This window comes from Brienomyrus brachyistius, chromosome 15 (genome assembly GCF_023856365.1).
Source record: "Brienomyrus brachyistius isolate T26 chromosome 15, BBRACH_0.4, whole genome shotgun sequence".
Taxonomy (NCBI): Eukaryota; Metazoa; Chordata; class Actinopteri; order Osteoglossiformes; family Mormyridae; genus Brienomyrus; species Brienomyrus brachyistius.
The window spans coordinates 5,250,066-5,263,959 of record NC_064547.1 but is presented as its reverse complement, the minus strand read 5'-3'; the positions used below and the strand labels follow the sequence as shown (position 1 = coordinate 5,263,959).

At 44.0% G+C, this 13,894-nt stretch overlaps 1 protein-coding gene across 4 annotated transcripts; it reads right to left on the bottom strand.

The window, feature by feature from the left end:
• Positions 1-3,996: 3,996 nt before the first annotated feature.
• Positions 3,997-13,617, bottom strand: tmem59l (transmembrane protein 59-like). 4 transcript variants are annotated; one of them, XR_007382658.1, is made up of 10 exons: positions 13,228-13,617; positions 11,374-11,479; positions 10,868-10,962; positions 10,503-10,655; positions 8,303-8,384; positions 8,006-8,120; positions 7,190-7,307; positions 6,726-6,887; positions 4,939-5,017; positions 3,997-4,392 (listed from the first exon to the last, which is right to left on the bottom strand). XR_007382658.1 is itself a non-coding variant. In XM_048977455.1 (9 exons), the coding sequence occupies exons 1-8, from the start codon at positions 13,390-13,392 to the stop codon at positions 6,729-6,731; spliced, it is 993 nt and encodes a 330-aa protein (XP_048833412.1). In that variant the 5' UTR covers positions 13,393-13,617; the 3' UTR covers positions 3,997-5,017; positions 6,726-6,728. The 4 variants fall into 4 exon arrangements, 2 of the variants coding, with proteins under 2 accessions (XP_048833412.1, XP_048833411.1); XR_007382657.1 differs by having other exon boundaries at positions 4,939-5,150; positions 13,228-13,612; XM_048977455.1 differs by having other exon boundaries at positions 3,997-5,017.
• Positions 13,618-13,894: the final 277 nt, after the last annotated feature.

The following is a 13,894-nucleotide window of genomic DNA, read 5'->3' as shown; positions in this document are numbered from 1 at the left end:
TTGTATTTTAGCATGACTCAATTTGGCAAGAGTAACTTTGTTTATTTCTATATGAAAACTGGTTTATTCCTAGACAAGTACTACTGAGACCCCTTGCAGTAATTGTAGGTGTGTGTGTAACAGAAGCTATCCAGTTTATTAAATATTGTGAAAACCACAAGAATTGCTGTGTCATTTGTTCGAGTCACGTATGTAACATTTCATAGGAGTATCACTAGTTTCTGACATACTCTGCATGAACAGGTACTAAATGTTTTGAAGGATTACAGGCTGAATTCAGCTCGCTGGGTTTTCTTGGTATGATACCAGTGTGCTGTTACTGGTGTACCTCTGCGAGCTGGTAGGAGCCACTTCTGTCCAGGTAGGAGCTCCAGCCTTTAGTGAGCAAGGCACTGCTCAAAACAAAATATCTAGCGCCCCCTGCATGTGTGCAGTTGTAGTGCAATCAGCTGACACTGGTCGTTATACAATGAACTTCACAAAATAATGAATTGAGGATGTCAGGATAGCTTACTTATGACATGCTTAAAATTAAGGCAAATAAATCTAACTATACATATCCTTTTAGATCAGGACAGGTATAAGTCACATTACAGCTAACCCGACACAATGGTCCTTTAGGATCAAAACCATTCGTGAGTGTGCTATTAGATTTACTTCATATTTCATATTCATGCACCCTTTAATGGAGCACAGAAGACATGCTGATAAAGTGAGCCAGCAAATGCTAATGTTCTTAAGGTAGAAAGTGATTTAGGTGATTCGTACTGCCACTATTTTAATTTTCTTCCCCCAACTTTAGCTACCTAAATCATTTTTTTAAAACTCATTGTTGGTAGCATTTGGAAGAGCAGCAGGACAGGAAGCCATACTTAGTCGTAAACACTTGGGGACGATCGCTGCTTGCATTCAAAGTACAGTGAATGAAAGAGGCCTGTTTTCGGGGCTCGCTGTGCACTTGCGTCAAGATCGCACCGAGTGAATCATCTTTTACCATGCTAATGTCACCAGCTATGAGTAAGAGGCAGCTCCCATTTATGCTGCTCGCTGCGCACCCTGACGACCCAACATGAGCACGTTGGTTATGAGCGTGCAGCTCGATAAGAAAGCGGAGGTGCTAAGGCCCGACCTGCGCGCGCAATGACGCGCGACTCTCTCTCGCTTTCATGCCGCGGAGATATTTTTATAATCAGGCACTTATGGTGAAACTGCGCCCAGCCAATCAGCGTCGAGGAAACGCCAAAAACAGCCGAATCCCTAATAAATTAACATGATAGATAGATAGATAGATAGATAGATAGATAGATAGATAGATAGATAGATAGATAGATAGATAGATAGATAGATTTATAGATAGATAGATAGATAGAGCAAAATAGCATTTTATTTTTCCTCGAAATGATCACCAAAAGTTTTGTTTTGTTAATTAGTTTGTGAGTTAAAAATACTGTAGTAAGTAAAAAAAAATCCCGAGGAATTTCTATTATGGAAAGTAGTGTCTAAACGTTAAATTCCGCGTTGTAAACTTACCTTATTGCATTACTGTGTGTTTTGTGCTTGCTCTTCTGCTTTCTGGCTCAGGGGAGAATGGCTAGATCCTGTTTGTCAATTCAGCAGAAATGCTTCTCCAGGCTGTTCGCAAACTGCTGTCATACCTTATTCTAAAATTCATGGCGCTTTATTGCAGTTATAATCGCAACCACCAGTTCTTCATGAACGTTTTGTGGAATGGATAGAGGGTACACAGCAGGTTTGAGTGTTAGTGAGTTCACCGTCACGTCAGTGTCCAGTTTAGAATTCAAAATCCTTTTCTAAACTCACTCATAATCATACAATTGCACAGAATTAACTAATTTTTTGTTTTTTTTCCACGACTACAATAAAAAATATAAATTAACGGAATCATTTTATGTTATTTAAGAATAGGTCGTTTGTGGCATATATTAAACATTATAAATTTCAGTTACACAGACAACATAAAATGTTTATACAATTTAAAATTGTTTCTGGTAACGTTGCTTTAAAGCATATTACTTATGAGTCTCTGGCGCCCTCACGTGGAACGACCAGGAAGTTCTTTCGTACACGAAAGAGCAGCAAAGTACCGTATACATAAAATGCACTTCCTTTGCATTATAACGGAGCTAACTGTAGTTGGCCTTCCAAACCACAGTCAGCCTTCTACCACAAAATACAATGATGTTTCATGTACTCGTGCAAGTGGACAGTAAATTCAGAGCTCCTGTGTTATGGAATTTATTTTTTCATGGTTAAATTTAATCACTTTCAGAATTTCCCAGAAATACAGGGCAACCCTCAGCACTCTGCCCGAGGACTGTGGCCTACATACACGCATTACGCATTCAGTGCTCGGTACAAAGGAACGCTGTAATAAACAGAACATTTTAATTGTGGCAAGGTGATTAGAGGTTCAGATGTCATACTTAATCCGGCTTTCGGTCTACTGCCATTTTTAACAAACGACTTATTGACAGAATCTCAGAAATGTCATATTTCGTCTGCAAAACAGTCGTCTTTAACTGTACTTTGCTCATGACAGGCTGTTTCCAGTCTTCGGCTGAATAGACAGGCACCTTAGGGGCAGCTGACGTGAGTACATGCTTTCACAGCATCATTACATAATTTTTTCCCGCCTGTAAGGAGTAGTAGCTGGTATCTTGTCAGCTCCGGAGATCCTTGTAAGTCTCCGGACTCCAGATCCAGGAGGACACTGCTGTTGTACATTTATACACGGCAAACGCAATATAGCTAATATACTAGGGTTAAACAGCCCTCGGCACTGTGACAGAATGCATCTCCTCAAGGATGTTGGTAAAAATCGACAGACACACACCCCCCCCCCCAACCCTCCGTAATGCATTCCTGTGCCTGAAGGGCGGTGCTCTGCTCCTTTCGTGCTATCCAACAATCAGCAATCGGTATGATCCACATCAGAAATAGTGCCCCAAAGCTACTGATTTCCTATCCTGAGCTTGGTGGTGGTTGGGGAGGGGGGGGCGAGGATGGTTTTTCTGGTGAAGTTATCAGCTGTGTATTATTTTTATTTCTCTCTGTCTGAGGTGAAGCTCATGATTCGGTCTTTGTAGGAATGGGGCACGCAACCGTCGCCGACATCCAAGCACGAACGACAGCACCTGCAGCGTTACCCGAAAGCTACAACACGAGAAGTGACCCCTCTCACAGACAGACAGCGTCTGACATTTGTGCACTGTGACATCTGTCTGATGACGAGGCTGTGTGTTGCACAGCGGGTTAATGATCCATGCCCGTATCCGGAAATTAGCGAGTTTGAATCCCGTGACCGACAAAGCCGTGCCATCAGCGTTGGGCCTGAACGTCAACGGCTTGAGAGGTGCTGGAGAGTCCGACCCCTGGCTTCCCTTATTTGTGCTTTGCGCCGAACAAAAGCATCTGCTAAACAAACAAACATAAAATGTTTAGGTTGCCCGTTTCTCCCTTAAAACGAAACGTCTGCATTGCCGCAGAGGTGTAAGCAAGTCAAAATATTATTGTTAATGACAGACAATTACTCAGAAATGTTGGCTTTTATAGACGTTTTCCCCTCTAGCTCTGCTTTTGAAGTATAGTAGAAATACATAGACCATGCAGATAAAAGCTTTGACGAAACATAAATTACTTTACCAGAATGATAAATGCATTTAAAAGTTAGCTTTTGTTTAACTTTGGAAAGTTTTTTTTTTACGCACCTAATGCAACTCCACAGCAGAGCGACGTTAAGTTCCAATCCACACTGGGACCGACAGATTGCGATCATATGATCTTCACTACGATTTGAAGATCACCCTGACTCAAGGTCAGACGCAGGTACATTTATGCACGCATGTTTGCAAATCGGTGCTTCAGAATAGTCTACTTAAAAAAATATCATTCCCCATTTAATAGTTAAATTTGAAACCACTCATAAAATGCTTTTAAATTTCAAAGCAAACATAAAAGACTGCAAATAAACAAATCTATCAACAGCAATGCACCTTTATTTTAGCATCTTAGGAAACACGCATTATTGAAAACAACCAGTCGACAAAAATCAATGTTATTTAGTTAATAAAAAATTGCGGCCTTAACGATTTTGAATGGCTTTTAAATTTCTTAGTGTTTTTTAAAGACTATTATAATATCGATTCAATATGTTTAAACAGAAGAAACATACAAGTCACAAATTACAGTATTTTTCTGCCCCACTGAAATGTTGAGCAGGTTTAAACTATTAAAACATACAAAACATGCATTTTTGTTACTGAATAAATAATACGTCAAATGAAAACCAGAGAGAAGAACCTTTTCCAGACATTAACAAAGGTTGTGGGGAGGGGGAGGTCTGCCGAGAAGGTCTGTTGTGTCTCACTGTCTCTATGTAAACAAATGCAATGATGCAAATTTAATTATGTCTAAAAAACAAAAGTTACACAGTATGACAATAAAGTATTACAAATGTGCATTTTTCGCAAAACAAACTTGAAGCACTTTACACTAATTTCAACATTCTGCAATTCTTTTTCAGCTGACGTTAAACAATTATCCTAATCCTATAAGGTTTGGATGCATGGGAGCAGACCTCAGTCAGCTGGTCCTGCATCCCTGGACAACTTTTTTGTTTCATCTACCTACCTTGGGATTTTTCATTCCTTGTCCTCTAATGCCTGCTGGATTATTCTAACCAAATATTTTTTTGTGTAACGTTAACTGGTTTCCAAAGCAAATGCTGTTTCCAATTTAAATAATGTAAATTCTACCTCGCAGAGTTACTGTTAAACTTTTAAGTACTAAAGGGCAACGACATGGGGAAGGGTACTAGATTAGGACAAATTTCAGTGATGATTTTATGAAAAGGATTCAGCAAATAGTTATACTTTTAATACATAAATAAGAACAAGTAAATAAATACACACTGCTTACGTTCGATGCTTAGCAGCTGCTCATAATCGTACTCTCATTACGGTAACACTGTCCAGTAACGCCGTGCAGGGCTCCGCAACTGGAAACGAGGACAGACGCTGGCTTTTAATTCTCATTACCCACCATTAGTCGCCCAACGCAGCCCCCCGTTCGGTGCGAAAATCAATCATGACAGAAGACTTTTCGCCTCAGCCGTGGTCCAGCAAAACGGTCTGTCAACGGAAGAGGAATGAGCCCATGTCACACAAACGCCACGACGGAAACTAAGAGATGAACAATAAGGCACAACCCCCCCCCCCCCCCCCACCCCGGACAGGTCCTTAAGGTGAAAATTCCCCAAAATGTCATTTGTTAATAACAATGTACTTAAAATTAAGGGATGGGTGAAAACCTGCTGTAAGTTGTAAACAGTATAAAGGTTAACCACATCTGGGTAAAACTTACAAATGTTGTTGAATTTTAAAAATCAGGATGAATAATTTAACCCATGGTCATCATTTTAATTCATCAATGAATTTGAAGCACTTGACCGGAATATAAATGCAGTCATTTTAAGTTCAAGGTTAATTTATTCTGATTGTTTTGATTCTGGATTCTTTAAGCCAATCAAAATGCCCCTATACATATTTTCTATTAAACAATAAACATAGTTTAAATTGACTGAGAAAATACAGCTTCAAAAAAAATGCATTAAACATCTTTTAAATTGTGCAATTAACGCAAGTTGATATCACAATCAAAGAAAAGGTTAATCTGGTAATATTAATTAATTAGCATAACTGGCACAAAACCCAGCAGAGCCTGGGGTGCAGAGAGCCTGGAGCAGGACACTCCTGCATTATCTTCTGATGGCATCAGTTCATGGGAAACTAAGAATTAATCGTTTTAAAGGAATTGGGACACCTGTGATGCAAACACAGCAACTGAAAAAGGCCTCTAAAGAAGTGAAAACGCAGAGCTTGACAGACGACAATCAAGAGTAGGTGCAAGATGTGCAGCTCAGCAGGTGTAAGGTTGGGCCTGTGTCCAGACGGTGGTGGTGTTGAATCCCGCCATCGACAGAGTAATTGTATCACTGTTGGGCCCTTGAGTGAGGCCATCATTCCCAGAAACTGCTCTCATACCCCAGACTGTGTGTTTTGGACAAAAAGCAACTACTAAGTAAATGTCATTAATGTTCATGTGAGATATATATATATATATATATATTAATAAAAAATAAAAAAATTTCGGAAAAAAATACTACCGATACTACTACTATACTCTCCGATGACTTCCACTGCAGGAACAGGACTGTCTTCTGAAGCACAGAAATGTCTTAAATATGTCAGAGAAGCCAGTTATCCAGCCAAAGTGCATATAACAGGAATTCTTTTGGATGAAGTTAATACCATTTTTGGACGGAATTCCTCCTTAATAGGCCTTTCCTCTTCGAACCACCAATTATGTGGAAGTAAAAGCAAAATGCGATTCCTGCAGGAAGCTGCCCCATGAATCCATGGATTTCCTCTAAAACATACAGACACACTCATGGAAAATAAGGCCTGAGATAATCGTGGCTTATTTCTCCCTCCCAGATGTAATCCCTGGAATTGGGGGTTCACCTCTTACAAAGATGTGCGTAAAGCCAGGAAATCAAACCGGGAGCTTGGTGATGATGTCGTGCATTAAAAAAAATACAACAACTTGTTCAGGCCCCTGATGTTAAAACAAAAAATATTTGAAGAAATAGTTCAAAGTACTACACACACACAAGCGACAATCATAGCAAAGCCAATAGCCCTGACCTGTCAGATCGTGGCCTTGCTCAAGTCCACCTTGACTGGGAGGGGCCCAACTTCCTCGCCCTCATCCGATTGGCTGACGGCCACAGCAATCACAGGAGTCACATGGTAGGGTACGACTTTCTGGACGTCCTCCCAGAAGTCCTTATCTCCATTGATGCTCAACTGTAACAGCATGTAAATGTGAATGTTTCAGCTGACTGGACAATAAATCCTAAATGTGCATATTTAGCATGGCGTCTTTCAAGCCAATAAGACTGCAAAGTCGGTTCTGTCTGACGTTATGGGGTACAGCAGCTCTGGCAGAGGAACCAAGGTTCTCTTGACCCAAGTGAAGAAACGGTGGGATTCTGCCAGCGTCTGAGCAGGTGTGCATCTGTTGCCTTTAGTTTCGGGCCGAGTTACCATACTAGGCGTGTGTGGGGGGTGTGGGGCTGCCAAGCACGCAGCACAGCTCTCCGGTTTACCTGCGCCTTGACGTGCTGCTCGGGTGCAGTGACCAGACTTGCACAGCTCAGCCACAGCATAACCATGATGGAGAGGAAGATGCAGGTGGCCAGTATCCAACGAGGCAGCCCAGAGCGCCTGGCATGGAAGGGGGGTGGTACAAGGCATACGGAGACAGAGACAGGAGGTGTTTGAGACACGAAGAACGCAAAGATCGTACTTGTGCTCTTGGCAAGACCAGCCTCACCAACTCGCCTCCCAAGAAAGAATTTAGGGGGATGCAATGAATCATGGGATTGGTTTTGTTTGGTGAGGATGCAACACACACCTTTGATATTTTGGAGGAGGCAAGAACGAAATCTGGTGATTTTTACCATCCTCTGCGCTTCCATTCTTAGTTTCGGAACTGGTCTTTGCCAATGGAAGGTGACCACAAGAACACAAGTACGGTAAAGTACGCACATTGAGGAACACACAGGGTGACAGATGGACAGCTTCTCAGTGAGATCTGCGTCCCGGGAGGCGATGAGGAGCAACTTACAGCTCGGAAAGGTTCCAGCGAAATTTGGCGCATAGCCTAATTACAGTAACAATATACAAAATATGCAAGACTGTTTTATAGATAATTAGGAAAATTAGTGCAAGTACAAAAAGTAACAATAAGCAGTCATAGTCTGTCCAATTTATTTCTTTAGCAGTTTTACTACGGTTACATGTTTTTTTACTCAGTATTTGCGACCGCGCCGGATTGGCAAGTCACTGCCGTAACCTTGCTACGTATAGGAACCTTGATAAGACCACCGGGACCCTGAGTGTCAGTGACTGGACCTGCTCACCGTGACATACAGCCCAGGAAGTCGTGCTCGTTAGTGGTTTCACCGGCGTGTTGGACCGTGGCCCTCAGCTTGCCCCCCGGTGCAAACCCGGCCTTACCGCTATGCTGCTTCACACCTGGCGACAGACAGGAGACCTGCTGCAGTGTGACACACATCCACATATACATGCAAAGACACACATACACACACACGCGTCTACAAAGTCTGCTCCGCAAAATACAGCCAGTGTCTTCAGAACATAAAGGTGTGTCATGGCGTGGGGCCCATGGTGTAGACGTGTAGGGGGGTCACCCTCACCCGCGTGAGGTCTTTGGGTGTGGGACACATCGGATCGAGGCACTTGCAGCTTGGGTAAATGGTATTCACCCTCCGGCTGGGCCTGGGAGCGAAATACAAGCCTCGTGAAGGAACACAGCAGCCACCTCACAGACTCAGGGCGATCGGATCCTATCGTTCCTCAGATCCGGGAGCAGTCCCGCGAGGGAGAGGAGGGCCGTTCACCACAGCCGCCTCTGTAAGCCCTTAAACGGTGAAAACTTCCCCCGCAGACTCTCTAGCGCAGACCGGCAGCTCCAGCCGGCTGCCCAAGGTCATCATCCCAACTTTACCGTCAGTTATTTGTCTGCAGAGAGGGACCTGAAAGAGTCTGCAATGATCGTGCTGGACGAGCGGCGCCGTACCTGAAGGGACTCGCACGTGAGGCGTAATGATCATCCCCCCCTTCAAGGCCACGCAAACCTCCTCCATTCTCCCACCGCTCGCTCACGTCGCGCTGGACAGGACCCTCGTATTCATTACTCCAACTTTGTGTCTGGATCCCCAGGAGAGCTCATTAAAAGAGGATTTTGTCCTGCCCAGCGTACAATCCCTAGGTAAGCAGACTGCACGATCACCAGGTCAGGGTGGGGGGGGGGGGGGGGCAGCAAGGCCGACAGCAGCACACTGAAGCCTGGTGGTGAATACTGACACGGGGGGGGGCTACAGTACGGACATCAATGGCAAGCTGTACCAGAATTGACCAGAGCGGGCGGATGATGAATATCTAAATACTGCATGAAATATAGAGCCTGAGCAATTTACCCGAAAAGAGAGAGAGGAATTTGCGGACAGACCTATCACCATTTTTTTTTTTCACTCTTTACTCTTTTGGTTTCATTGTTGGTATATTTTTGCCCAGCGTATTGAAACCAGATGTGACGAGAGTGAACATCTGAGGGCCCAGCGCGAAATTGATACACGCTGGCAACGGGCTGGAAGAACCATGCCATCAGTAAGAGTGGGGCGGATGTACATCTGTCATGCATTATTCGGAGAGAGCGCCATAGGTACACCATTAGCCTTAAAAGTCAGAGGGATCCGGACTAAATTAGAAACAATCTGATTTCCCTTACTCAGCCTTTCTGGGTTCTGGGATATTCCTTTCCGTGCTCTCGCTTCGCTGCGGCACATCTGAACTCACAGGGAATTTAAAAGAAAAAAGGAGAACGCATCTCTACACCAATCAGTGGGGATTGTGGCATCGGGGTCTGTTTACTGCCTCTCCGTACAGAAAGCATCTCGATTCCCGCTGATTGCGATGAGGGGAAGGCTTCTGAGGGATCGGGTCGACGCGTAAACACTGCTAGATGAAGGCAGCAGCTCGATAAGCTCTACAAGGGATGAGAAAATGGAAGCCTGGGGCCAATTTCCCACCACAGAAAAATATGGCAGGAAGCGGATGGCGGGGCTCAGGGTTAGTCCAGGCGACCAGGAAACAAGGACATGCTAACATTTTTCTTTTTTTCTCCTCCTTTACCCGGTTGCTGACGGTACCGGTCACGTCTCGAAACGGATTCTGTGTGGTGTTAAGGTATTGCTGCGTTTTGTTCATCCAGCCATAAAACACCCCCGCTCCCTGTTCTTCCACAGAGCTCTGCGTTCTGCTATAAACACGGAACATGTGACCTGCGGTTCCACCTCAGCAAGTTCAGCCACCTTCTAATCGCTCTCCCGTTGCCCGTGAAGAGGCCGAGGCCGAGGCCCCGCCCAGCACAATCCCTCCCTGGCGTTTTCCCCGACTGCAAACCTTGTAATTTATACTTCGGTCGCAGATGTTTTCGGCTGTCGCTCACTCTCTCCCCGCCCCTCCCCCCGACCCCACCTTTCAGGTGGGCGGCACTCTGCTGGAGACCCCTGACCACAGCACCGCAGCTGCTCACCTTCTCACATAAAACACACCCCGGACCACAGCTGTGACCCTAACACGTTTACATCACCCAGGAGAGCAGAACGGCAACATCAACAGCTTCGCTTCTTAAATCGTGGCTCTGTGTGCGTTTTAAGATTTTTTTGGATAATGGCTTTGACTCAGATAAACAGTTAATAACAATTGTGCTTTCTTTTCCTTCACTGACGCTCGGGAACTGGAATTCTCTCTCTCTTTCCCCCCTTCGCCAATTTCTCCCTCCCTCATTTCCGCAACACGCTCCTCATTCACGAAGCACTTCTGAGGTCTCACCTGGAGCGTGACCACTTTGCTGCCATCCACCCGCAGGTAGAGGGTCCAGGTGGAGGAGATGAGACTCTGAGCTGAGCTGATGACATCACTGCACCAGCTGGACAGCGAGTCCATGACGGAGTGCGGCCGGGAGCGATGCGCCAGCGCTTTCAGCTGCAGAGACAGACGGGGGCCAGAGACAAGCAAACGCTGTGAATCGATGTGACGTGCGCGGAGAAACCGCTATCAGAGCTCGGGGAGGGGGGGGCACATCAGACCCCCACGCACATACACGGGACACATGTACACACACGTGCAGCCTGCGCTAACAGACGCAGGACGTGTAACGCGGCTGGAAGCCGCCGCTGGGAACTGTGCTCACTCACCCTCCTCCTCCTGCTCTCCGCCTCTGAGCGTTGGCTTCCACAGCCCCTGTCGCAAGCCTCCAGCTCGGCCGGCCGACCGTACGCCTCCCTGCAGGCTTCGCAGAGACAGCAGGTGCAGAGCGGCGCCCAGTTACCCCCACAGCCCCTTCATGCTCAGCAGTAACACGCATGCAGAAGTGGTTTACAACCATAGAGCATTTGAGGATCCAAGTGTTCTATTAATCACTCGCAAAGTACACAGTTAGGCTAAGAGCTGCGGTGAGATATCAGCTCTGCACTGATAAAAGTAGTGAAAACAACAGAGACAAGAAAAATAAACAAGGTAATAAATAATAACAAAGGTGTAGTGAAAAAAGACCAGAGATGTGCAACATAGTTCAAAAGCGACCTTTGTTGCCAATGGATACACTCAGCATCCACAATATAATCACAGCATCTCAGAATCACCTGTCAATAGTGTCTACAATAAATGCCTCCCCCCACCCAAGTGCACCCTGCTGCCTCACCTCCGTGACACTCCTCCTTGCTGGCATTGAAACCCGCATTGCCATTTACAAACTGGCAGATTGTGAAAAGCAGGCAGCCACGGTGACAGGCGTTCAGCACGGCATCCTGCGTGGGACAAACAGAACGGCGCATCCAAGCGGAGAGAAATACGCAACTGAAAGACCCAAACAGCCATAAACTAAACATTTCAGCAGAAAACAATCTGTTATTTTGTCATCACTTATAAAAAGACAGCAAATGTTTTTCAAATTATACTAGCACATTAGTCAACGTAGGAAGTTCTTCAGGCCAAGAAACACACATTGTGGCAAGTGAAATGCTTCTTATGTAATACCTTTGCTTGGTTAAATGCCTAAACAATAAAGTACTGATCACATGCTTTTAAGCGAAATACTTAGTATGAAGCAAATATCAAGTTTTTGGTGTTCTTCATTTTTCCATGCGTTACCCTTTCTATGTTTTAACCTCACGTTTTACTTTGGCTCTGGAATAAACGGAACTCGGTTTCATTGTATAGGTAAACAAAATTAAAAAGATCACAGAAACAACACAGTTATATGGCTATCAAAGCCGTGTCAGAAGGTAGGAAAAGAACCCTTTCAAACCGCAGGATCTGAAATAATTACATCCTGTTTTACTTACTATAAAATATTTATACACGAGCACGTGTGCGCGCACAAACATCGGGGCAGTCGTATGATATAATTTCATTTTTGTTCATTGGCAATAGGTATAATTTACTTAAACAGGACAGCTACTGGAAATTATAGCTATACGAGAGTAAACAGCGAACATCTGTTCAGGCACGTTTTACCGTGAAAGCGCTAATCTAAGCGTTGCTTTAAATCGCTTCTGTGCAGCCTGGAAGTCATTAAATCAATGGATGTTCCTCATCCATTCATTTTACACACCTAACTTTATGACTTGTATTTTGCATTATATTTCAGAACTATCTCCAGACTTCGAGGGTCGGCTTTTAAAACCTTTGGATTTACATTTTGGCAAGTGATAGCTTAGGTATTTTTAACGCTTTGTAGATCACAAAAGCAAATTCAGAAGCACTTTTTGCATACGCCATATTTAAACTGAGGTCTGGTGTTTTATTCTGCGACATATTTTTTTCATTAACATTCATTATGAAAGGGTGACTGACAGTAGCCAGACATGTGCAAGGAAAATTAAAATGTCCACACAATTAACAGGGCTGAATGTGAGGCATACATTTATTAGTCATCAGCGTTACATTGTTTCTCATTATAATCTATTCTAGATCTAGGGACTGAAGAGTCTGACAATGTAACATTCATTGATTCATTCAAACCGACAATTAAAATAAATGCATAAATACTTCAAACTATAAATATTAAACAAACTGAATAACACGTAATCAGTTCGTGTTGAGCAAAAATGGGGTATGTCAAAATGCCATTTTAGGCTACTTATTATAACGAGCAGTAGAATAAATACGTCACTAATGTCGCACACACAAAGACGAAACGTAAACAACATGCAGATGAAGTAAAATGTGCCAACTGCGAAGTACCAATTAATAATCAGGGATTTAAGAAATAAACTGCATACAACTACATCGCACTAGGCACAGAAATGTTGCTTCCTTGCATAGGTTGCAGTTTTTCCTTGAAGGCTTCATTGGACGTATTTTAAACCTTGCATACTTAATTAGATAATTCCCCACAAACATTTTGGTGCAGAGACGCCAAATGATATCTAATTATCACCATCACATGCTCGACGGCATATTTTTAAACATCGAATGCATCGTGTTATTGTAGTATGGACATCATGTCACACAAATCGTTTATAATCGCGCAACGATTTTCAGTGCCACTTACTTTAGCGGTGTTTTTGTTTTTGGCGGCCATCTGGCATCGCTTTTTGCAGTAACTGATGTCGCCTTGATGCGTATCAAACACATCAGATGAGGCGACTGCGAAGCCCAGAAGAAGCAGAGAAACGAGGGCTGGAGCAGCGCACACCCTGACGCCGATATAAAACATCTCGGAGCTGTATCCAGCACCCAGGTGTTCGGACTAGCAATGAATGCAGATGGCGCCCTATGTGAGAAAAATCGTCGAAAACTGCCCTAATATGCAGGTTACAGAGCCTGTCTTCAGCAGTAAGCCCGTGACGTCGGCTCTCCTCACATCACAACTCGTGAGTGCCCCCTAACCCCGCTCTCTGCCTCTCATTTCTCTCTATACATTGTGCTACTAATACTATAGAACAATCGTTCTGTCTGGCTTGACGCAGCTATTAAATATTAATTAGCAAGCACCATTAACGACGAAATTCCACGCAACCTGTTATCTGCATATAGACATATTTCTGTGCATATGACAGACGTATAATTAGCATTTGTATTTTTGTCAAGTCATTGCACGGAATGACAACTGATAATGGCTCAAAAACGAGAAAATTCTGACGCGAACGATTTTGTACTTCATACAGGATTCAGCGCAGACACTGTTTAGGTGTCAGGAATAATGTGCTGCGATTTAT

Excerpts from the sequence above, each read along its gene's own strand:
- tmem59l (XM_048977455.1), bottom strand. The coding sequence starts at position 13,392 with ATGTTTTATATCGGCGTCAGGGTGTGCGCTGCTCCAGCCCTCGTTTCT. Across the intron at positions 10,963-11,373 it reads CAAGGAGGAGTGTCACGGAG|CCTGCAGGGAGGCGTACGGT; the intron begins GTGAGGCAGCAG and ends GTCTCTGCGAAG. Across the intron at positions 6,888-7,189 it reads AGCAGCACGTCAAGGCGCAG|TTGAGCATCAATGGAGATAA; the intron begins GTAAACCGGAGA and ends ATGCTGTTACAG.